Genomic DNA, 26,448 nt, shown 5'->3' on the forward strand with positions numbered 1-26,448 from the left:
GAATTGTTTCTATATATATACAGATTTGTAAATGGGAGCATACAGTATAGTTTAGGCTATATCTGTTTCCAGAATCCACCCCCCCAAAAAAAACACTTAATGGGAAGGATACATTTTTCGCTTTTCAGCTGTCAATGTGTCACCCCACCCTCACCTTCCCATGACCCCACTTGGGGGTCCCGACCCAGAGTTTGAGAACCTCTCTGAATTAGACTCATAATTCTACAGCTGTCTATGAGCTACTGTAGGTGCAGAGATATGAACGGTGGAGAGAGACAGAAACCTGTGATCTGAATAGTCAAATTAAACTGTTACTCATTTAGCTGGGGAACTCCCCTCAAGGACAAGCTCCTGGGGGTTTCTGGATACCACTTTGAGAGACACAGTTTCATTGTACATGTCTGTGAGCATGTCTGTGAGCATGCTACTTATGTTTTGCTGGTATGTGTTGTGGATTTCCATGGTCATTGTAGATGTTACAGTATAATTACTGTTGTTACCCCACAACTCATTAAGAACTACATTTTTACCGCATAATTTCATAGGTCCTTTCAAAAGGGAGCTAAATGCTAGTAGTAGATTAGAATGTAACAGGGAGGCTACAATATCCTCTGCTCAATTTATTGTTGTTTTATTTTGCAGAATCCTGTATAAGGTCCATCATTTAGTGTTAATGTAAAAAAATGTAGGCCTATATATTTTAGTGAACCTTTATAAGCATAAAAGTGGACACTACAGTCACTACAGTAGGCTACTCATTACTAAGAACATTTAGCAGATCATTATATCCATCTGCTGCCTGTTTTACCATTTGATGGTTTCTGGACAATATTAGTCATTGTTTTGGGTTGTTAATTGTTTTCCAATAATAAATAAACATACGTTTGCATAAAGCTAGCATATATTTACAGTCCCATGTAAATAAGGGTATAAAAGACTTGAATACTAAATAATATACATTGTTATCTCAGTCAGAGACAGATGTCTAGCCTCAGACTAGTAGATCTAGTCTGTAATTATCCTGAATTTCATGCTTACTGCTGTTGCTGCAAGACACCTGAATGTCTTCATATGGAGATCAATAAAGATCTATTTATTGATTTATCTAAAGATTTTGTGTCACTTATTAACCATGGTATATTGTCCATTGTCTACTTGGGGCGGCCATATATCTGAATGGGTAGAGAGGCCATCTGGGAAACAGAAGGTCCCTGGTTTACCCCCGTCACCGGTCTGTGTCCAAAGGGTCCCTGAGCAAGACAATTAAGCCCCTATAACTGCTCCCTGAGCGCTGTGTTAATGGCTGCTCACTGCTCCTAATAGTTACAATGGGCAAATGGCTGCAGAGGAGTCGGACACAAGTAATGATGGTCTTTTGACACTTTAACGCAGTGGTTCCCAAACATTTTAGCACAAGACCCAAAAAGAGAAATTAGACGTCTGCCTGGGACGAAAAAAAAGAGAGGATTTTTTACTCACAACCCATAAAAATTGATCTGCGACCCAAACATGACCCACTGTTTGGGAAACAGGGCTTTAATGCAGACTACAAATTATTTGGTTGCATTAACCATCTACACAGCAGTGGTGTAAGAAGTACTCCGACTTTGGACTTAAATAAAAGTAGCAATACCTCAGTGTAAAGGTACTCTGTTACAAATAAAAGTCCTGCATCCACGATCTGAAGTCAAAGTACAAAAGTATAGACCCCTTAACAGACGACGTCACACTGATAGAACCAGTATGCGCGCGCAGGCCGGCACCAAATGAAACCCATTCTGTCATGTCTTGCTAGGACACGCCTCACTAGCCAACACACAAGAGGAGGTACTTAAGGTAGCACAAGTACTCATTATGCAGAATGGTCATTTCAGAGTTATATATCCTGTTATTGGACTATGATTATTGATCATTAACCACTTAAGCACTATTTTATACTTGGACTATTTAAAAAAGAATCTTTGACGATTTTGGATTATTTGGATTCATTATTATGAATCTAAATCTGCAAAGTAGCCAGTAAATAAAGCAGTAAAAAATAATTGTAGTGGAGTGAAAAGTACAACATTTGAGTCTGAGATGTAGTGGAGTAGAAGTATCAAAAAAATGGAACTACTCAAGTACCTTGAAATTGTACTTAAGTACAGTACTTGAGCAAATGTACTTTACTTCCCACCACTGCCATTACACAATCCCACCGGAGATCGAGACACAATAATCGGAGTTTGGATAAAAAGAGAGAATAACTTTATTTTAACAGGCATCTTTATCAGAGAATACAGATGATTATTCAAACTCAATATTTTAAAGCTTGGCCTAGTTTAAACTATTAGTAAAGACACTTCATTCTCTACACAACAACTACTATATAAAAAACAGATTAAAAAAAACAAAAACGAAAGAAAATCAATGCAATTATTTTATTTTCTGCATGTCACAGAAACTGAAGCGGATATGAACTCGGCCACATTCCCAAAACTGTAAAATTAAAGTGAATCTCTGAGTTATATCCTGTCCCAAAACATTAGATCTCTAGAGCCTGACTTCTAGACAACCAACCGGGCCTAGTCCACAACCAAACAGTTCACCCACAACAACATCAGCGTTCACCATGATTAACCACTTGAACCCAAGCATCCTTATTCTGGGGGTCCGAACATTTTGTGACAAAAATAGCCGATCCGACAGTTGTGAGCTTGTCGATCGGCTATTTTTGGCAAAGAGATTTGGTGTAGAGTGAAAAGTTGCAACACAGGCATGTTTCACACTGACACTGGAGGGTTGAAGTGGTTAAAGGGATAGTTCACCCCAAAAAAATGACTAGATTTTGTTTGTTTCTGTCGCATTCCTAAGCCAATAATTTGATGACCAGCAGCGGTTCTGGTAGGAGACACAAAGAGTCTCCTTTGTGTCTCCTACCGGAACCGCTGCTTACCGGTACGCTGGTCATCAAATTATTGGCTTAGGAATGCGACAAAGTCTCCATGGGGTGACTAATCGATGGAAAGAAAGGCATTTGGGGGGTGAACTATTCCTTTAATGTTCAGCGTGCGATTAGGCCCCACATCCCCCAGAACAAAAAGCATTTCAAACTGGGCTCAGGTCCCACAGACATGGCATGATGAGTGGACAACACTTTGAACACAGAAGAGTGTAATCCTGATGTGGCTTTTATGTATGTACAAATACAAGAGGTTAACAAAAGGCATGAGTGGAGAGACACTATACAACAGCAGTTATGTGTTACTGTAAAGGGTTTGATTTAACACTCGGTTCCGTGCCGGGTGTCGCGCGCGGAGAAAACAGCCGATCTAACAAACTTTGTCAATCTTGTAGATCGGCTATTGTCCCGTGCGAGAGACGGTACGCAAACAAAGTATAAGGGGCGCGGTCACACATGTGCGTCAGAAGATCTGCGAGGCGAGGTGTGAAGCGTCAATTTCCCCCACGTTGTCTAGCGGGTTGTGTGTGCAGTGCCAGTTTCCTGGTGTGTAGTTTATTTGACTTACTGTGTGTATGGAGTGGTTGGCTCACTGAGCGAAAACTACAGGCAAAATGGTTGCGAAAATGCTGCAACATTTTGGCTGATGCCCGGTTAAAGTCCACAAATGTTGCACACCACGTGCTTCAGACGCGTAGAAAGCCACACGCTTCGATGCCGTTTAAACGCACCACAGCGGGAAGCTCCGTCCCATTTGCTCCGCCCCTTTTGCCCCGCCCCTTTTGCTCCCACAGAATGGAAGTGAACGGGAAGTTGACGCTTCTGACGCGCATACCCCGATTTATACGTTGTCGCACACCGGTGCCGAACTACAAACTACGAGAGCTTGTAGGTCGGCTGTTTTCACTGCCGTGCGACGGAGCAGAAATTAGGCTAATGTGTGACCGTGCCCTGAATCAGACGTTAAGAGTTTAGATCTTCTTGCATGGCGTTCACGGTTGAGACAGTAGAGCAAGTGAGCAGAGAAGCTCTCTGGATGTGATGGTGGTCTCGGGTGGGGTCCGGAGGGGAGGTGGGGGAGGTGGGGGGGAACATGGACTCTTTAATACAGGCCTCCCGTTTGTTGCTGGAATACGTCAATCGTATCTTCATCCTCCATTTCCAACTGTCGGGAGAAAACAAAGAGCAAAGTGTAAACACACACCATATGTCATGTGTGATAAGACCTAAGTGTAAACTGACATTTCTGCGCTATCTCCCCATCGCATTGCAATGTTGATAGTCTGCTTCACAGAGTGACCAGAGAGGACACGTCTACTTTTATTAAGACACGTTTGGTGTTACACATTACACACCCTCAAGGGACTTTTTACAACAACAAAAAAAGGAAATTTGGCAATTTAGCAGACTCTAATACAGAATGACTTACAAGCGGAAGATCAGAGTAAATGGTAAATGACATGAACTCTAGCCAACAAACAACAAGGTACTTGGTCACATCAGTAAAGAGTGCAGAGAGAACAGGGTTGTGTTTCAAAGAAACTAGGATACCAGGCAAACATCAACCTAGTATCTGTCTAAACAACATGCTTTCTAAAGAACTTTCAGTACTTTATGAAACTACAGGACACCAGGTAAACAATGAACCTAGACTCTGTCTAAACAACAACTTATCTAAATAACATTCTTCTGTACATTTGTGGTCAAGAAGAAACAAACCAAAAATCTAAGTAACATATAACATGTGAAGTAGTAGGGGGTGAGGGGTGGAGTCAGGAGAGTTGAGTCATAAGAGGTGAGTGCTAGGGGGTGAGGTTGAGTCATAAGAGGTGAGTGCTAGGGGGTGAGAGGTGGAGGAGTCTGAAGAGGTGAGTGCTAGGGGGTGAGAGGTGGAGTCTGAAGAGGTGAGTGCTAGGGGGTGAGAGGTGGAGGAGTCTGAAGGGGTGAGTGCTAGGGGGTGAGAGGTGGAGTCTGAAGAGGGAAGTATGAAGAGGGAAGTGATTTTCCGTACCTGTGCCGGTGTGTCTGTCTCATTTATTGGCTGTCCGTCAAACCTGAACCTGATTTGCCTCATCGCCAGGCCCTGGGGACACAGTCAAGCACATGCAAACGTTGTAAGGAATTGTTATACTTGGAGCCTATTCTGTAAACACTGCCATTTCCACATCCGCTGCCAAGTAGTTCATAACAGGTTGACAGCAGTAACCCAGCAACATTCACAACTCCTTTCAACAGTCCATACTACAGCTTAAAGCACCGTCTCTCAAACCTTTTTCATTTCAAGGAGCCCCCCAGTCTGATATGCATTAGGTCATGGACCCCCATTTGATACAGTTGTTTTAATCTCTGGGACCCCCAATGTACGCACTGTAAAATCCTCAGTGTTTATTTAACTCTGAGAGTGAACAGAGGTGTGTGTAATGTACACTCTCAAGAGTTACAGACCCGTAAAGTATCCATTTGGACCCCTGTTGGTCCCCAGGCCCAACGTTGAGAAGCACTGGCTTAAAGGAGTATTTCACTTAAAAACTCTTCCGGGGTCAGTTTAACGTCTACTCAGGCTTTAAGTTGCTTGATTCAATGTTTAGATATCCAAAGTAAAAAAAAAAAAGAAAGTGAAATACCCCGTTAAAGAAAGCGTGAGTGTGTGTGTGTGTGTGTGTGTGTGTGTGTGTGTGTGTGTGTGTGTGTGTGTGTGTGTGTGTGTGTGTGTGTGTGTGTGTGTGTGTGTGCATATCCTGGCATTTCACATCCATGTTGACGTTTCAAATAAAGCAAACATCTGATAAAGTGAACAACAACAGCATCATAAAGGGGGAGGAAGTCACGTCTCGGCAAAGTTTGACCTACTTTCACGGTGTCAGGGCCGTGTTGACCACATGAAATGTAGCCTCCCTATTTTCCGAGGCCAACATTTGGCCAAAATAGCCGATCTACAAGCTCATCATAATATTGTCTATTGCTGAAGCGATTTTTAGTGTAGAGGGGGAAAAAAGGAGGGTAGCCTAGTATAGAGCCCTGGGGGACCCAGGTCAGTGAAGTGTAGTGATGTAAAGTAACTAAGTACAATTTTGAGATATTTTTACTTTACTGGAGTATTTACTTTTAATTCTACTCCACTACATCTCTGGGGCAAATATCGTACTTTGACTCCATTAAAGCGATGCGTGAACTTGTAGATCAGCTATTTTCAAAGCCTTTTTCTACTTTCTACTAATTTTCTTTTTTTTACATTTACTCACGAAGCGGCGCAAAGCGACGCATTTCGAGCTTGTAGATCTGCTACTTTTGATGCTTTTGAATTTGAATCCTGAAAAGTAACAGTTTCCACCCGACAGAGACGATTTATTTTTCAAGTGAGAAAGTGTAACAAATGACATTTGTTTCTATGAACTAAACTGCTGCGTGAGAACAATGTTGGTGGCGCAAGTAAGAGATTTGCTGACGTAATTCAATTCTTATTTTTTACATGCATAGATCAACAACAGTAGCCTACTGTAAGTTCCACATTCTCTTAATGACTTTCACTTCTGTTTCCTTGTAGAGACAACAGTGCAATGCATTAGTTGATTAGTCGACATGCATGTTTCTGTCTGTGAATCTCGTTCATCGTTGTTGGGAAGCAGTTTATCCTGTAGGTCAGGGGTTTTCAACCAGTGGTCCTTGACGGGGTTCCAGGGGGTCCCCAGCCAAATTAATAGTTAGCAACCAAATTGACCCTTATACTGTATGTCTGTAACTCTGAGAGTGTACAAATGGAACCAAATGGACCCTAACGGGTCCATTTGGTTCCATTTGTACACTCTCAGAGTTAACTGATGATGGTGATACAGTGTAGATTGGGACCCAGTAGTTCTGTCAAGAGCACAGGGCAGAGATCACAGTTATACTGTAGCTGCTTCAAGGACAAACTGAACCATAACAAAGATAGGCTGTACCAAAACAACAGCTATAAAGGCCTAGTGGAGACATCTAGGCTCTTACAAGCTGCCAAGTATCATAATGTATTGTAGAAGCATTATCAGTGATGGTGAAACATAAAGGTTAGATATAAGCAGCCATATCATTTCTTCCTCACCAGTTTACTGTAATGGTAGACTTGTCTCTTAGGAAACACTAAGTCTGATTTATACGTAGTTGTGCGCACTGAAAATAGCCGATTTACAAACCCACACAAAGTGTCGCAGCATTACATGTGCTATTACGCTATACGCAGTGTGCAGGGTTGTCTCATCTCTTCAGAAACAAATATATCCAAAGATAAGAGTTATCATGAAGCAATACGGCATTCATGTGAAAAATGTTAATGGATGGTACACTAGAAAGACAAAAACATGTGCTATTTAACCCACTAAGACCTGAAGAAGCATCTGTGTCACATTTTGATTTGAGCTAAAAAGCATTATTTTACATCTTGGCTATTCAAAAATAGCAGATATACAAGCTCATAGCGCGGCACCGAGTGCCGCGCTATGAGCTTGTAGATCTGCTATTTTTGAAAAATCGAGAAATGTGTGTAAATTCATATATCTATATTCTTTTCAAGCTAACATTTTTAACTCAAATCTTTGCTTCTGGGGGGTCCCTGGAACAAAGTATTTTGAGATGGGCGTCGGCGGTCAAATACATATAATTTTGGGGGTCCTTGACATGAAAAAGTTTGAGAACCACTGATAAAGCAACAATATTTTTTTCAGAAAACTGTTAGGATTTAGAAGACATTTGTAGAATCGGCCTCAGGTCTTAATGGGTTGTTACAAACGTGTCAACTTACGTTATGGAAAACAATAAAGAGAGTATAACACTGCATCTTGCACTTGTCACTAATGTTGTTAAAAATTACAAATTAAAAACCAAAGTAGTGTTTCATGCACTGTCCTCTAAATGCCAACCATGACAATAGTGAGAGTTTTGTCCTGCTGGCATGTGAGGGACAGACAGACACATGAAGACGACACGTTCCTTCCCTGACCTGACTTCAACCAGCATTTGACTTTCAAATAAAATCGCCATGCCAGCAGTTTCCTTTCAAAAGACTTTCTCTTCCCTTCTTTCCATAGTCCATCTAATTACTCCATTGACGTCAGAGCTCTTATAGAGCAAGTACAGCCAGCTAACACCAGTGGTGATTGTCTTGTCCCAGTGCACAGAGCCTTATTTGGTCATGCTGTCTTTTCAGTAAAGTGGTAAAACTCTGGAAATCTCTACCTAACCCATTGGCTAAAACTAGAGACTGATGGTCATGTCTGTTTTGACAGACATTACATCCGTTCATTGTTTACCTCGTATCTTAGTTTCTTTGAGACACTACGTAGTTCTCTCTGCACTCTCCTTATGTGACTAAGGACTCAGATTATGGCAAAAACCTAAACAGTGCTCACATGAATAGATTATGATTGGTGATTGTATTTTCCACAATCCATTTATCATTCCAGGTTATGCAGTGTCAGGAGGAAAGCAATGTTGCAATCCTGCTCCTCATCAAGTCTCAAGAGTTATTTGAACACGATGATGATGGGTAATTAATCAGATATTAGATCTTACATTCTAGAAACACTGATTAGACTAACATTTCCGGAGGGGTGCATGATGATTCCCCCTTCTTCCTGGGACTGTAAAATAAATGGTAAATGGTGCATCTATATAGCGCTTTTATCCAAAGTGCTTTACATACTGTAGATAGCACATTCACCCATTCACACACACATTCATACACCGATGGCGGAGGAAACCATGCAAGGCCAACCAACCTGCTCATCGGGAGCAATTAGGGGTTCAGCGTCTTGCTCAAGGACACTTCGACACTAACTCTGGGGGTTTACAGTTTAGGCATTTAGCAGACACTCTTAATCCAGAGCGATGTACAGTAAGCAAGGACACAAGATAATTCATCATAATACATCAAATGCATAGAAATAGTAATCTAATAATAACGCCCGGGATCGAACCGGGAACCTCGCGGTTGCCATCCGGCCACTGTACCGGCCACTCCTAACCCTGAGCCACTGCCGTAGCATCGACATATTACGGCTTCTACAGTTACTGTACATGTCCACTGTTTCACAGTTACAATCTAGTCTTGCCTTCACAATGAGTCACATTGACCGCTAACAGTATTACATCTCCAAACCCCCCCAGGGAAGAAAATGTACAGTACACGCTTTTGAGAGTGAGGGGAAAGTGAAATGACAGATACATGTCAGGAGATGGAGATGGAGATAGTGGTGTGGTGGGGGGGTGGTGGGGTGGGATTTGACCCCAAAGCAAGATGACAAGTGACTCTGTGGTCCTGCCAATGCAGAGTTGATTTGTTTAAACCAAAAATAAACGACAAAGTTGTGAATTGCAGCGTTATGGCTTCAGTGGTACTGTAGCCGTACTGTTGAACTTGGTTGGAAGTTCACAGCCTGCAGCTGGTTGTCAGGGTTATTTAAGTGTTTCGGAGGAAGCGGAGCAGGTCTTGTGACCCACTGCAGTTTAAAAATAGACCTAATGAACATCAACTCTGGTTGAACGCTTCACAGAGGCATGCACTGTAGTCGTTGAGGTGACTGTTGTTGTTATTGTCAAACAGGAGCATCTTATCTTCTCTCTTAACTTTGAGTCTACCTTTTAACATGTTTCAGCGCGTTCCAGGTTGCCATTTGATGATAGTCTGACAATACAGAAGTAAGTTTACCTTGAACGCAGTGCAATATTGCCTTTATTAAAGGACGGCTTCACCCATCTTCATAAAATTGGTCCTCACTAATGTTCATAATAAAGTAATGGTGCCATTTTTTATACTCGGTCTGTGTCTCATAGGAGAGCTGTGGACACTTCAGAAACCCGCCTACCAGTGACATCACATCGCTAGGCAGATTTTTTTTTTCCAAACTAGATTTCAAATGTTTCATTTAGATTTGCATTAACACAACGGCTTCCATTATAGCATGCTAACTTTCCAGGAATAGAAAAGCCTGCAGTTTCTATTAGCTTGGATTCCCCATCGATGATGTCACTGGCAGGCGGGTTTCTGAACTGTCCACAGTCCTCCTCTGAGACACGGAGTGAATTACAGCATAGACAAAAATGGTACCATATTATAAATGATGAGCATAAGTGAGGACCAATTATATAAAGATGGGTTGAAAATGAGTGAAGTCGTCCTTTAACTATTGTTTTCTATGGTTTTTATGTTAGCACATGATGGAGGAACCAACTACTATGATAATACAACATCAGCATCCTACAATACATACTTCTATCTATGACATCACCACCCTGTTCAAATGTCAAGGCTACTCTGGGAAATCAGCCAAAATTAGCCAGTAAATCAGTACACAAGCAGATAAAAAATGTTCCACTGGTTCTCAACATGCGGTCCATGTTCCAACAAATGGACCCTTACGGGTCTGTAGTGTTAAATTAACGGTTTTACACTGTAGATTCATTGAGGTCCCAGAGATGAGCTTGGAAAGCTTGGGAATCAATGGAATGGTCTCTCTCTGGACTGTCTTGTCTCTCCCCTACCTCTCTTCCTGCCTCTCTCTCACCCCCCTTACCTCTCGTATCTACCGTGCACTGCTGTTTATTTTTTAAATGTATTCTGCTGCCACACCCTGAATAATAAAGTGTAATCAATCAATCAATCAATCAATGAAATCGATCGATCGTGGAGGCACAGCTGACATTGACGTCAATAAAAGGATCAGCTAGCTCAATCCACCCTCTCTAGAGCAGTGGTTCTCAACCTGTGGGTCGGGACACCCCAGGGGGGGTTCCCACATAAAACATTTTGTTTTGGGGGGGGGGGGGGGTATTAAAAAGGTTTTAAGGCCTTTTTAATACATAAAAAAAAGAAAATGACTGCATCAAAAGTAAACAACAAATAATACTATAAAAAACTGGTCAAATATTGGCCAAATAGTCAGATAATATAAGGAAGAGGCAGAAATTGTGAAAATGGCCGATCTACAAGCTAAGAACAACGCCTCTATTCCTCATCACAATTTGTATCTGTGGAACAGAGTCAAACTAAATGTAATGTCTCAACTCCTACACCCAAGTGCTTATCAGGGTGGGGGGGGTCCCCAGTTCAAATATGATTATTTAGGGGGCGTCACGGCCTGAAAAGGTTGAGAGCCACTGCTGTAGAGAAATGGAGGCTTCGGGTAATAGGACACATACTGTAGAGTTAACAGAACCAACCGTCTCACGACAATAAAAAGCTGAGAGCCAAAGAAGAGATTGCGTGTCGTGATCTTGATCCAGCACGATAACTAACTATCTATACTGTCTATTAGCCTACTATAATTCACATAATCTACGGTATACTATAAAAAAAACATTTCAGTGTGTGTGTGCAAGGAGCACTTCTCCCATTTTCAACCTTATCATCATGTAATTGGTCCTCACTAATACTCATAAGATGGCACAATGTCCGTCTACTCACTCTGCGTCTCATTGTTGGACTATTATTGACAGCAGAGAAACCTGCCTACCAATGACATCATCAATGGAGAGTCCAAGCTAATCGAAACGACGGCCTTTCTCTTTTTGGAAAGTTAGCGTATGCTGAACTAGAAGCCATTTAGATCTTTTCTTCTATTAGAGATTACAGTTAAACTGAAAACCCCACCTTTTTAACTTAGCTTTTAACTAGCATCTTGTATTGCTCAGCACCTAGATGTTGCGGCTGTTTTGTTGTTGTTTTAATCTGTTTTTTTAATTGTTTTTCCGTCTGTTTTGACTTTTGCAATATTGTTTTTCATCCGTTTTGATTTTTGCTTTATTGTGCAGCACTTTGAGCTGCATTTTTATGTATGATAAGTGCAATATAAATAAAGCTTACTAACATTGTTCTTGCATTAATACATTTTTTGTAATAAATATTGAAATGACCAAACCTGCCAGTCATCATTTGCTCTTCCTCGTGGACCTCATGGTCGGATTATACCAGTGTCAGTCTACTTTAAAGTGGATTATGTGGCCGACAGACTGACATTTTGCACCTTAATCCCATGTATAACGCGCACTGACTTTTGTCTTTTTATTCCCTTCCCTTTCTTTTTTTCTATGGAAATAATGATACGATGGGAACTATTGTATGCACGAAAACAAATTTCACCCACTTGTTTACTTCTGTAAACCTGAGATGTGACAATAAAGCTGACAATAAATTCTGATGTCACTGGTATGGTTTCTGAACTGTTTACAGCCCTCCTCTGAGACAGAGTGAGTGGACATCTTAAGATAATCTTATAAGATTATCCTGTAGTGTGTGATGCAACCAGATTTCAAAACGTTTTAAGATTGCAAAATTCCTGTAGTTAGTGTGAGCCCAGCTTAGGTGTACAGGGTGAAATGGTTAATAATAGTGTTTAACACCGGGATTCCCGGGATGCGGGAATCCCAGGGTTATTTACCGTCCCGGGAACTGACTTCGGTTCCCGGGATCCCGGTGTTTTTATTTTCTTGTTAGAAATGAATACTAATTAGTAGAAAGGCCTATCTACAGCGCGGAGGAATTACTATTATAATTAGCCAAGTTACTTGCCGCGTTGCCGACCTGGGCAGGGTCCCATCGTCCCGTTGTGAAATATGGGACGCACTGAATGTAACAGTAATGAACAAAATAAAACACAAGTGGCCGTGATGCCCCCTGCCAGCCCTGCGCACGCTGATTTCACCGTTTCCTCTGCTGTCAATACGGTAGACACCAGTTGACTAGTTGAGATTCAACATCAAGTGAAACGCTGCATAAACAGTAGGTAGGTTTGATTTCGAGCCTATATTCCAGCTTAAAATGCGCGCAAGCCAAGCAATGCTTTTGATAGAGAGAGAGGAGAGACTGGAGAGCTGGAGAGAGAGAGCAAGAGAGAGCGCATCCGAGAGAGAGAGAGGGAGGGAGGGAGGGAGAGAGAGAGAGAGAAAGTATTAGACCGATGTGGTCCGATTTTTTTATCATCATTAATGTAGCCTACCCTACCTACACTTGCATTTTAGAGCGTTCAAACTACCATTTTACTAGAACTACCCAGTAGAACAAGTGAACTGCACAACAGCTGTCTGTCTCATTGATTGTCAGTGGCAGCGCAAGCATGTGCACATCAAAATCACACTACAAAACCTGACATTTGATCAACAACAAAATATAGATTAATACATTTGACAACATACAGCCAACATCGCAAAATTGAGTCTTAATATCCAGCAAGTAGCCTAATATAAATTAATATTAATAACTGTAAACAAATTACAAGTTTAGGCTATCAATATCCTACAAAAGTAGAGATAAGCTGTGACCTCACCGGTGCTCTGACGGACAATAAATAAATAATCCTTTTGCAAACAACATCCATGTTCTGTTCTCTTGTCAACAATGATACAAATGGAACGTCTATTTCAGCAGCTAGAATGTGATAGTTTGACATTGTTTGAGTGCGTTTTGGGTGCACAGCGCAGCTCCTCGTGATCCGAGGTTGGTCCAGACAGCACTGGCCTAGTCACTCTGCACACACGTCATGCGAAGTCCGGCCCCTCTGGCCTCTCCTCTCCTCTCGGCTCCTCTCCTCTCCTCCCTCGCCGCTTTGCTTTGCGGCCCTAACCTCTAGTCCCAACCTCCCAACCTCGGTCATTAGGCCGCCTGTACTGTGGGTAACCATGGCCATCATGAGGCAGTCGAGTGTTGTCACAGAAGTCTTTAGGGAAGCTGTTATTGACCATGCAGGGGCTGTTAGGGTTGGCTGTCCCACAGGGTCCATGTAGCATGTATTGACGCAGAGTGGATCCTTCTGTGGGTCAGGTATGTCTGCTAGTACACCCATTTTTTCATGCTTTTTGCTTTTTTTCTTCTTTTTTTTGTACATAGTGTCATTTTTTCTCTGAATATTTTTATGTTGATATTGAACTGTTTGGTTGCTACTATATATGTCTATGAAATGAATACCAAGGACCTCAACGGAAACAAGTCCGCAAGGACTTTTTTGGTCGGACCTTTTGGACAAAAGTATTATAAATGTAACTGTGATGTTTTACATTCTTTTTGCCAAATAACAATTTCAACTCAATCAATCAAGTGCAACTCAGGTCCGTTTTACAAAGTCAAATAGTATCAAAGTATTCCCGCCGGCACCCCTTGACTTAAGTCACAGCACCCACTTTAGAGAAACCCTGATGTATGGTAACGGTAGGTCAAACAGTAGTAAAAAGTGCCCCCCCCCTGCAGTACCTGTCTCTCGCAGTAGGCCTTCATCAGCTTGTTGAGCGGTGTGTGTCGTTTGATCTTGAACTGCACTACGGAGCCGTCCTGCCCCGCTACCTTCAGGTTGATGTGGTCATTGTTCTCCGTCTTCACTCCTTCCTACCAGACGGAGAAGGAGAGGGAAACACGTCAAACATACTGTAGGAAATGAGTCAGTTCTACATACTGTAGAATAATCACGCAAACAAGCCCTTTGTTAAGCCCCGTTTTACTTAGCTGTACGATGGCTTTGTGAGGCAAAGAATAGCCGATCTACAAGCTCACAACACGCTGCAACGTGACACGTTGTGAGCTGGTCAGCCAATAATAAATCACTATAATAATGTATTATTACAGGCACTAATTCAGTGCATATGGACTCAGGTCACACGTCCAGCACGGACCACAGTAAGGAGTATAGTATGAACCGTCACTGGTAGCAGGATGGTAGCGCTATAGTTCACCTCCTGGGCACTGCCGAGGTGCCCATGCCATGCGCAAGGCACACGAAACCCCTAAAACTGCTCCTGGGGTCGGGTCACGTCACGCCACGCGGTGCAGCCCATTATTTCAGTTTGCATGTCTAACTATAGGTGTTGTATTTGCATGTCTGTGTTTAGGGCCTATGTGTTTAGGGCCTATGTGTGTACATATAAAATGAATAGATGAAAACAAGTTTTCTATGGGGATTAATACAGGTTTGAATATTTCTATCACCGTTATTTTGATAGTGATTTTTCGTTATTCCCTGCCTCTAGATGGATTTAAAACACCCGAAAACTAAAAAGAGGAATTCTGTGGGAGTGAATGGATGATGCCAAAGATGGGTGGAGTTAAAGACTTGCTCTTCAACTAAGTCCTGTTTCGGCACAGATAAGTTTGGTAAATTAGGTGCATGGAATCCCAAGTGTGTGGTTGCATTTGTGTGTGTATGTATGTGTGTATGTGAGTGCGTATTTGATGGCACACGGACCAACCCCCCCCTACCCATGATTTGGCGATTGATTGATTGATTGATTTATGTGAACGTTATGTTAAAAAAGAGAAATAGAAGTACAATACAATGCACTCACTGAAGTAGCACGCCAAGGATGAGAAAACACAATACAGTCGAAAACACAATAGACTTGAACAAACAGATATAACAACAAAGAACAGACATCGATCCCTAAGCCCACTCTACAAACTACACAACTCTGTGACCTATAAAACTCAGATTTTATTAACAGTAATTTACTGTCTATGTAGTATGTACTAACTGTAGGTATAGACATAACATCTATCTATATATCCATCTGTCTACTGTAGGTGTACAGATAACAGTGAAACTCTGTTCAAAATAGCCATACTTTTGGTTATCAATCATTTGGGCCCCCCCTGGTCTGGAACCCCCTCAAGGACCCCCTGGGTCTTAATAATCCCTGCTGTAAATGCAATGGTTCTCAAAAGTGGGGTCTGAGATTCTGAGATTCCTGAGTCCCAGGAGTCCTTGAGGGGCTCACTCTTTTAAAATCCCTCCCAGCAAAATACATCATTTGCGGGTCCTGAACAACACTCCATAATGAACCCTTATTTTGTGTATTTTGTGGTTTTTTTTCTAGAAATCTGGGAAGGTTTATTTTTTTCACAGGTTTATCCTACTTTGTAAGCTGTGACAATCCTTCAATAAAACTTACAGTATGTTAAAATATAGTTCATTCATATATAGGTCATTATTTACCTACAGTATAATGCTGTCATACACATTCATCATCTCTCTAAAGAGAAAGGTTACAACGAGGAACATCAGATCTTTACTAGTAGAAAGTGTTTCAAAATAAACATGCAGATAGAGACAAAAGGTTCAAATAAAGTGTCTGTGCTGTTGTTTTTATACCACATCTGGAAGTGGGATCTCTGTCTGAATGCACACACACACACACACACACACACACACACACACACACACACACACACACACACACACACACACACACACACACACACACACACACACACACACACAGTTTCTCAACATCAAGTCCAGGGACCACCAAGGGTACATATGGAATGAATGGATGCTTATTACGGGTCTGTAACTCTCACAGTGTACAAATGGAACCAGATTGACAGCAAATGGTGTGTAGTATTAGGCTACACTCTCACAGTTAAATAAACACTGAACATTTTACTGTGTAAGTTGTGTGTCACAGAGATTTCATAATAAAATAAAAATAAAAATATATACTGACATAATCTATCTATCTATCATGGCACATGTGTGTCATTTTAAGATGTTCTTTGGCTATTCAAAAATAGCAGATATACAAGCTCATAGCGCGGCACCGAGTGCCGCGCTATGAGCTTGTAGATCTGCTATTTTTTGGGGGAAAATCGTGGAAAATCTGTCTTCTCAAATCTTTGCTTCTGGGGGGTCCCTGGAACAAAATATTTTGAGATGGGATACATATCATTTTGGGTGGTCCTTGACATGAAAAAGACATTCTTAGAATCCCCAGAAGCAAAGATTTGAGTTATAAATCCATATATTCAAATATGTGCACACATTTTCACGTTTTTTCTAAAAAATTGATTGATTGAAAAAAAAATACTGGGGTTCCTTGAAATGAAAAAAGGTTGGGAATGGGGTGCCTCTCTCTGAATGCACTTACACACCATAAACACACACACACACCATATGCAGCATCTTCACTGCTGCTTGTTTGCAATCTACCGCCATGGATGCGCGTGCACAAGCCTTCCGGTGTGTATGCACGTTTAGTTGTTTATTTTTGTTTAGGGATTTTTTTTGCGCACAACTTCATGATATAAAATATGAAAAACATCAACTTTTCCCCTTCACATCTGACCCCAGAGATGTAATAAAATAAAGACATTAAAAACTCACCTTGGGTTTCTCATCAGCCATGGTTGGGTTTTTTGTTGTTACTCTTTTTTATTTTGCGCTTCTCTACGCCGCCACACAAAGAACGCGTGAACGCGCACGTACACGTCCCCGCTATAAATACCGGGGTAGCGTGCGCGGTCACGCGACCCATGCGCGTCCACCGTGCTCGTCCGTGACTGGCCGAGAGGGGGTCACGTGGGAGAAAGCGCGGTCTGGCGAATGGGCGGGAGCGTCGCGTGACTGCGCGTTAAAGAAGCATACAGCGTCGCGTGCACGCGCATTTTCACTGTCGTTCCTTTTGTTACGTTTATAAGGAGGTTTTATACTTTAAAAACACGTCCCTGCACTGTGGTGAACTAAATATGGAATATAACATTATAATAGAGATAAATAATGGTTTATTTAGCTCTATTTCAGGGGACTGGGACTCAAAACAGCTTCTCCTTTCTTTCTGTACAAGAGGCGTTCCAGTGGCCATCTTGTTTTTATTAACATGTAACAACCACACTGTTTAACTATGATGATTCTACAACATTTTCATGTCCAAGGACTGACACAGTAACACACTTATTTGGCCCGCGGACCCACATCTGAAAAGATTTTGTGCCACAGACCAGAAGATTATTTTAAAAAAAAAATAGATCTACAAGCTCACTGTGCATCACAATGCATTGTGAGCTTGTAGATCTGCTATTTTTTAATACATTTATGTCATTTTAAAATAAACTGTTCCTCGTTTTGCATGAGGACCCCCTGGCACCCCCCCAACGACCCCCTGGGGGGTCCCCGGACCCCACTTTGAGAACCAGTGGCTTACACATGCACGGGCAGCATGGCCACGTATTTAGACAGTGTAATTAATGATATCATAACGTGTCAAACTGAAACATTAAATGCAAACAATACTTGGACAAAATTAGACCAGCTTCAGGTCCGTTTTTATTCAGGCACATGCGGCGGGCAACCCCCTGACTGGCCATGACGTCACAGCACATGCGCCGGTCGGAGAGGGGTCCTTCATCGACCGTATTATCTAGGCGCGCTCACTGTAGTTTATATTGTTGTGTTTTGACACGCTTATTGTTGTTTATTGGTACTAAAACATACATCTAATGGTTATTGTTCTGCATCGGTATTAAAACACACATTTAACACGTTCAGTTATGGAGGAGGTGGACGTGGAGCCCCCAACTACTGTGAGTAACTCACTATAACAGTGCTTTTCAACCTTTTTCATGGCAATAAGGACCCCTAAATTGATATACATTTGGCCGCGGACCCCATCTGTAAACGTTTTGTGCCAGGGGTCGGACCCCCAGAAGCAAAGATTTGTGCCAGGGACCCCCAGAAGAAAATGTTCGCTTTGAAAAATACAAATATTGAAAGATTTGCACTGGGCAGTGGGCACTCGCGAGTCCTAACTGTAAAATCCTAATTGTTTTTTGAAAAAAAACATATGTTACTATTGTCAGTGGTTCTAAAACTTTTTCATGTCAAGGTCCCCAACATTTATATGTATTTGGCCGCGGACCCCCATCTCAAAATATGTTGTTCCAGGGACCCCCATACGCAAAGATTTGAGTTACACGTGTTCACTTTAAAATATATATATCCAAAGATTTGTACATATTTTCACGATTTCTCAAAAATAGCAGATATACAAGCTCATAGCGCGGCTATGAGCTTGTATATCTGTTATTTTTGAATAGCCAAAGCTAAGTGGTTAAAATGATTGTGACACTATGTTAACTAATTTGGCTGGGGACCCCCCCCCCCCCAAGGACCACTGGTTGAGAACCACTGCACTATAACATTATAATCCTCTTCATTCAATACAGTTATGTTAACATTTAAGCACTTTGATGACGTTCAGTTCAGTTACTTTTCATAAACATTCCATCATTATTCCAGTTAACATTGAGCTGAGAGAGGTATAGGCTGAATAGACAAAAACTGATCTCCTCAAGCAAAGTATTGTAATGACTCTTTGTACAATGGTTTCAACCCTTTTTCATGTCAAGGAGTGGACCCCCATAATTCAGATCTACAAGCTCATAGCTATGAGCTTGTAGATCTGCTATTTTTGAATAGGCAAAGTATAACATATGGTTGAAGTGATTGTGAAGCTATATTAACTCATTTTGCAAAAAAAAAAAATGTAAATGCAACTCATTACTACCCACCTATGCTGTGATATGTCTATTTACTGTACATATACGTTTATTGCTACTAATGTTGATTATGTCTTGTATATTACTGTATATTATGCATGTCTATAAATGTCTCGATGAATTGAATACACAGGACCACAATGGAAACAAGCTATATATTTTATTGAAAATATATTATTTTATTGAATACTTTGTTAACATATTGAAAATGGTACAGTGGTATGATTATACATCAATGATGCTAAGAGGATACAACAAAAAGCCATAGGGCTTGATTCCATTGTGGTCCTGTCTGTCTATTCAATTCATCGTGTAAATCAGGTTCCCATACCGGTCGAACCTAGGCCGCCTGGGTGAACTGAAAACCAGGAATCCTAAACCGCTAGTAGACTTTATGGGAAATCTCAAATAATTGCGATGAGGCAATTATGTAATATTGTGACAGCCCTAATGAATCATACGGTGTGTTATTTCCATCCAGCTCATTCCTGACGCCAGGCAGCACTTAGGGTTCGTCTGGGGCCCTGGAGATATCCTCGTTTATGACACCCTGTTCAAAGCATCAGGTGAGTGCAGATGAATCTACATCAGATGAGATGAGCTTCTGTCTCTGTGTGTCCGTCCAACATTTTTCGTCATAGTTTTAGTCGACGAAATCAACACTGGCAGGGACTTATGCCCTCCCCCCATCCAATCCTTGATGCTGAGTGACAAGGAGGGAGGCATTGGGTACTATTTGTTTTGTAAATCTTTGCTTTGACTCTGCCCCGGCTGGAATTGAACCCTGATCTCCCACATGTAAACTTCCTTCATTAATAATGAGCACATTATGTATGGAACACACAAACTGACAGATGTGTTGTGGTTGGTGCGGGGTGATTCTACTCACAATAGTGGAGATATGATACTAAATACAGGTTTTCTCCCTGAACTTTTAAATGGATGTAAAACCAGATGACAAGAGCTGACTCCACATGACTAGTCACTAGTCACTAGTCTTCAAGAGACATAAAAGGTGCCCGCACACGCTGGTAGCCAAAGTGCCAATATTTTACTATGGATGCACCACAGTAATAAATGATTATTGATTAATAATAATAAACTTTATTTCAATAGCAATTTTCAAAAACAAGCTTACAAAGTGCTTCACAACACAAACCACAACAAACAAAGTGTAGGAAAAAAAAAAGGAAAACACGGCACACCACAATTTAGAATTGCCATGGAGATGAATCCTTCCACTAAATTGCATTGAGTGTTCTGTGGCAGTGTGTGGAATGCATGCAGTCAATGTACGGAATACTACGCATGCATAACGTGTTTCCTAAAGCGTTCCATTCTTCCCCTCCCAGGTGCAACGGGGTCAGGCAGCCCGTTGATTCATGAGGTGAGGAAGGATGAGGACATTTACTCCCCCATTTTACGCAAACTCTTCAACGAATCCCATCTCATCTTCGTTGGGCTGCAGACCATCCGAGAGGACCTGCCCAGCAAGAACAAGAAGCCCCAGTAAGATCCACACTCCACATGGTCACGATTAGGACTGAAACATTTTAATCAAATTAATCGATTTAATCCATTATAAAAAAATGGTTGATTCTTAGTGATTTTTCGTTATTCCCTGCCTCTAGATGGATTTAAAACACCCGAAAACTAAAAAGAGGAATTCTGTGGGAGTGAATGGATGATGCCAAAGATGGGTGGAGTTAAAGACTTGCTCTTCAACTAAGTCCTGTTTCGGCACAGATAAGTTTGGTAAATTAGGTGCATGGAATCCCAAGTGTGTGGTTGCATTTGTGTGTGTATGTATGTGTGTATGTGAGTGCGTATTTGATGGCACACGGACCAACCCCCCCCTACCCATGATTTGGCGATTGATTGATTGATTGATTTATGTGAACGTTATGTTAAAAAAGAGAAATAGAAGTACAATACAATGCACTCACTGAAGTAGCACGCCAAGGATGAGAAAACACAATACAGTCGAAAACACAATAGACTTGAACAAACAGATATAACAACAAAGAACAGACATCGATCCCTAAGCCCACTCTACAAACTACACAACTCTGTGACCTATAAAACTCAGATTTTATTAACAGTAATTTACTGTCTATGTAGTATGTACTAACTGTAGGTATAGACATAACATCTATCTATATATCCATCTGTCTACTGTAGGTGTACAGATAACAGTGAAACTCTGTTCAAAATAGCCATACTTTTGGTTATCAATCATTTGGGCCCCCCCTGGTCTGGAACCCCCTCAAGGACCCCCTGGGTCTTAATAATCCCTGCTGTAAATGCAATGGTTCTCAAAAGTGGGGTCTGAGATTCTGAGATTCCTGAGTCCCAGGAGTCCTTGAGGGGCTCACTCTTTTAAAATCCCTCCCAGCAAAATACATCATTTGCGGGTCCTGAACAACACTCCATAATGAACCCTTATTTTGTGTATTTTGTGGTTTTTTTTCTAGAAATCTGGGAAGGTTTATTTTTTTCACAGGTTTATCCTACTTTGTAAGCTGTGACAATCCTTCAATAAAACTTACAGTATGTTAAAATATAGTTCATTCATATATAGGTCATTATTTACCTACAGTATAATGCTGTCATACACATTCATCATCTCTCTAAAGAGAAAGGTTACAACGAGGAACATCAGATCTTTACTAGTAGAAAGTGTTTCAAAATAAACATGCAGATAGAGACAAAAGGTTCAAATAAAGTGTCTGTGCTGTTGTTTTTATACCACATCTGGAAGTGGGATCTCTGTCTGAATGCACACACACACACACACACACACACACACACACACACACACACACACACACACACACACACACACACACACACACACACACACACACACACACACACACAGTTTCTCAACATCAAGTCCAGGGACCACCAAGGGTACATATGGAATGAATGGATGCTTATTACGGGTCTGTAACTCTCACAGTGTACAAATGGAACCAGATTGACAGCAAATGGTGTGTAGTATTAGGCTACACTCTCACAGTTAAATAAACACTGAACATTTTACTGTGTAAGTTGTGTGTCACAGAGATTTCATAATAAAATAAAAATAAAAATATATACTGACATAATCTATCTATCTATCATGGCACATGTGTGTCATTTTAAGATGTTCTTTGGCTATTCAAAAATAGCAGATATACAAGCTCATAGCGCGGCACCGAGTGCCGCGCTATGAGCTTGTAGATCTGCTATTTTTTGGGGGAAAATCGTGGAAAATCTGTCTTCTCAAATCTTTGCTTCTGGGGGGTCCCTGGAACAAAATATTTTGAGATGGGATACATATCATTTTGGGTGGTCCTTGACATGAAAAAGACATTCTTAGAATCCCCAGAAGCAAAGATTTGAGTTATAAATCCATATATTCAAATATGTGCACACATTTTCACGTTTTTTCTAAAAAATTGATTGATTGAAAAAAAAATACTGGGGTTCCTTGAAATGAAAAAAGGTTGGGAATGGGGTGCCTCTCTCTGAATGCACTTACACACCATAAACACACACACACACCATATGCAGCATCTTCACTGCTGCTTGTTTGCAATCTACCGCCATGGATGCGCGTGCACAAGCCTTCCGGTGTGTATGCACGTTTAGTTGTTTATTTTTGTTTAGGGATTTTTTTTGCGCACAACTTCATGATATAAAATATGAAAAACATCAACTTTTCCCCTTCACATCTGACCCCAGAGATGTAATAAAATAAAGACATTAAAAACTCACCTTGGGTTTCTCATCAGCCATGGTTGGGTTTTTTGTTGTTACTCTTTTTTATTTTGCGCTTCTCTACGCCGCCACACAAAGAACGCGTGAACGCGCACGTACACGTCCCCGCTATAAATACCGGGGTAGCGTGCGCGGTCACGCGACCCATGCGCGTCCACCGTGCTCGTCCGTGACTGGCCGAGAGGGGGTCACGTGGGAGAAAGCGCGGTCTGGCGAATGGGCGGGAGCGTCGCGTGACTGCGCGTTAAAGAAGCATACAGCGTCGCGTGCACGCGCATTTTCACTGTCGTTCCTTTTGTTACGTTTATAAGGAGGTTTTATACTTTAAAAACACGTCCCTGCACTGTGGTGAACTAAATATGGAATATAACATTATAATAGAGATAAATAATGGTTTATTTAGCTCTATTTCAGGGGACTGGGACTCAAAACAGCTTCTCCTTTCTTTCTGTACAAGAGGCGTTCCAGTGGCCATCTTGTTTTTATTAACATGTAACAACCACACTGTTTAACTATGATGATTCTACAACATTTTCATGTCCAAGGACTGACACAGTAACACACTTATTTGGCCCGCGGACCCACATCTGAAAAGATTTTGTGCCACAGACCAGAAGATTATTTTAAAAAAAAAATAGATCTACAAGCTCACTGTGCATCACAATGCATTGTGAGCTTGTAGATCTGCTATTTTTTAATACATTTATGTCATTTTAAAATAAACTGTTCCTCGTTTTGCATGAGGACCCCCTGGCACCCCCCCAACGACCCCCTGGGGGGTCCCCGGACCCCACTTTGAGAACCAGTGGCTTACACATGCACGGGCAGCATGGCCACGTATTTAGACAGTGTAATTAATGATATCATAACGTGTCAAACTGAAACATTAAATGCAAACAATACTTGGACAAAATTAGACCAGCTTCAGGTCCGTTTTTATTCAGGCACATGCGGCGGGCAACCCCCTGACTGGCCATGACGTCACAGCACATGCGCCGGTCGGAGAGGGGTCCTTCATCGACCGTATTATCTAGGCGCGCTCACTGTAGTTTATATTGTTGTGTTTTGACACGCTTATTGTTGTTTATTGGTACTAAAACATACATCTAATGGTTATTGTTCTGCATCGGTATTAAAACACACATTTAACACGTTCAGTTATGGAGGAGGTGGACGTGGAGCCCCCAACTACTGTGAGTAACTCACTATAACAGTGCTTTTCAACCTTTTTCATGGCAATAAGGACCCCTAAATTGATATACATTTGGCCGCGGACCCCATCTGTAAACGTTTTGTGCCAGGGGTCGGACCCCCAGAAGCAAAGATTTGTGCCAGGGACCCCCAGAAGAAAATGTTCGCTTTGAAAAATACAAATATTGAAAGATTTGCACTGGGCAGTGGGCACTCGCGAGTCCTAACTGTAAAATCCTAATTGTTTTTTGAAAAAAAACATATGTTACTATTGTCAGTGGTTCTAAAACTTTTTCATGTCAAGGTCCCCAACATTTATATGTATTTGGCCGCGGACCCCCATCTCAAAATATGTTGTTCCAGGGACCCCCATACGCAAAGATTTGAGTTACACGTGTTCACTTTAAAATATATATATCCAAAGATTTGTACATATTTTCACGATTTCTCAAAAATAGCAGATATACAAGCTCATAGCGCGGCTATGAGCTTGTATATCTGTTATTTTTGAATAGCCAAAGCTAAGTGGTTAAAATGATTGTGACACTATGTTAACTAATTTGGCTGGGGACCCCCCCCCCCCCAAGGACCACTGGTTGAGAACCACTGCACTATAACATTATAATCCTCTTCATTCAATACAGTTATGTTAACATTTAAGCACTTTGATGACGTTCAGTTCAGTTACTTTTCATAAACATTCCATCATTATTCCAGTTAACATTGAGCTGAGAGAGGTATAGGCTGAATAGACAAAAACTGATCTCCTCAAGCAAAGTATTGTAATGACTCTTTGTACAATGGTTTCAACCCTTTTTCATGTCAAGGAGTGGACCCCCATAATTCAGATCTACAAGCTCATAGCTATGAGCTTGTAGATCTGCTATTTTTGAATAGGCAAAGTATAACATATGGTTGAAGTGATTGTGAAGCTATATTAACTCATTTTGCAAAAAAAAAAAATGTAAATGCAACTCATTACTACCCACCTATGCTGTGATATGTCTATTTACTGTACATATACGTTTATTGCTACTAATGTTGATTATGTCTTGTATATTACTGTATATTATGCATGTCTATAAATGTCTCGATGAATTGAATACACAGGACCACAATGGAAACAAGCTATATATTTTATTGAAAATATATTATTTTATTGAATACTTTGTTAACATATTGAAAATGGTACAGTGGTATGATTATACATCAATGATGCTAAGAGGATACAACAAAAAGCCATAGGGCTTGATTCCATTGTGGTCCTGTCTGTCTATTCAATTCATCGTGTAAATCAGGTTCCCATACCGGTCGAACCTAGGCCGCCTGGGTGAACTGAAAACCAGGAATCCTAAACCGCTAGTAGACTTTATGGGAAATCTCAAATAATTGCGATGAGGCAATTATGTAATATTGTGACAGCCCTAATGAATCATACGGTGTGTTATTTCCATCCAGCTCATTCCTGACGCCAGGCAGCACTTAGGGTTCGTCTGGGGCCCTGGAGATATCCTCGTTTATGACACCCTGTTCAAAGCATCAGGTGAGTGCAGATGAATCTACATCAGATGAGATGAGCTTCTGTCTCTGTGTGTCCGTCCAACATTTTTCGTCATAGTTTTAGTCGACGAAATCAACACTGGCAGGGACTTATGCCCTCCCCCCATCCAATCCTTGATGCTGAGTGACAAGGAGGGAGGCATTGGGTACTATTTGTTTTGTAAATCTTTGCTTTGACTCTGCCCCGGCTGGAATTGAACCCTGATCTCCCACATGTAAACTTCCTTCATTAATAATGAGCACATTATGTATGGAACACACAAACTGACAGATGTGTTGTGGTTGGTGCGGGGTGATTCTACTCACAATAGTGGAGATATGATACTAAATACAGGTTTTCTCCCTGAACTTTTAAATGGATGTAAAACCAGATGACAAGAGCTGACTCCACATGACTAGTCACTAGTCACTAGTCTTCAAGAGACATAAAAGGTGCCCGCACACGCTGGTAGCCAAAGTGCCAATATTTTACTATGGATGCACCACAGTAATAAATGATTATTGATTAATAATAATAAACTTTATTTCAATAGCAATTTTCAAAAACAAGCTTACAAAGTGCTTCACAACACAAACCACAACAAACAAAGTGTAGGAAAAAAAAAAGGAAAACACGGCACACCACAATTTAGAATTGCCATGGAGATGAATCCTTCCACTAAATTGCATTGAGTGTTCTGTGGCAGTGTGTGGAATGCATGCAGTCAAT

At 41.2% G+C, this 26,448-nt stretch overlaps 2 protein-coding genes across 3 annotated transcripts in view; one reads left to right on the forward strand and one right to left on the reverse strand.

The window, feature by feature from the left end:
- Positions 1 to 17,149, reverse strand: part of sumo2b (small ubiquitin like modifier 2b) — an 82,935-nt gene extending 65,786 nt beyond the window's left edge. Inside the window, exons 1-4 of one of the 2 annotated variants that reach the window (XR_014601872.1) lie at positions 17,053 to 17,149; positions 14,154 to 14,285; positions 4,953 to 5,024; positions 2,624 to 4,106 (exon numbers count right to left, since the gene is read on the reverse strand). Coding sequence is in view for 1 of the 2 variants with exons in the window: in XM_084072963.1 (XP_083929089.1) it covers positions 4,044 to 4,106; positions 4,953 to 5,024; positions 14,154 to 14,285; positions 17,053 to 17,073 (288 nt within the window). In the remaining variant the exon portion in view is untranslated. Of the gene's footprint in view, positions 1 to 2,230; positions 4,107 to 4,952; positions 5,025 to 14,153; positions 14,286 to 17,052 lie in introns of those variants that run through there. The other variant, XM_084072963.1, reaches the window with a different exon arrangement.
- A 6,870-nt stretch (positions 17,150 to 24,019) lies between these two features.
- The window catches only part of nup85 (nucleoporin 85), a 14,048-nt gene continuing 11,619 nt past the window's right edge, over positions 24,020 to 26,448 (forward strand). The window contains exons 1-2 of the mRNA XM_084072896.1: positions 24,020 to 24,181; positions 25,638 to 25,722. Coding sequence (XP_083929022.1) covers positions 24,149 to 24,181; positions 25,638 to 25,722 — 118 coding nt within the window. The 5' untranslated portion in view covers positions 24,020 to 24,148. The remainder of the gene's footprint in view (positions 24,182 to 25,637; positions 25,723 to 26,448) is intronic.

This window comes from Gymnoscopelus microlampas, assembly GCF_963454915.1.
Source record: "Gymnoscopelus microlampas genome assembly, chromosome: 11".
Classification (NCBI taxonomy): domain Eukaryota; kingdom Metazoa; phylum Chordata; class Actinopteri; order Myctophiformes; family Myctophidae; genus Gymnoscopelus; species Gymnoscopelus microlampas.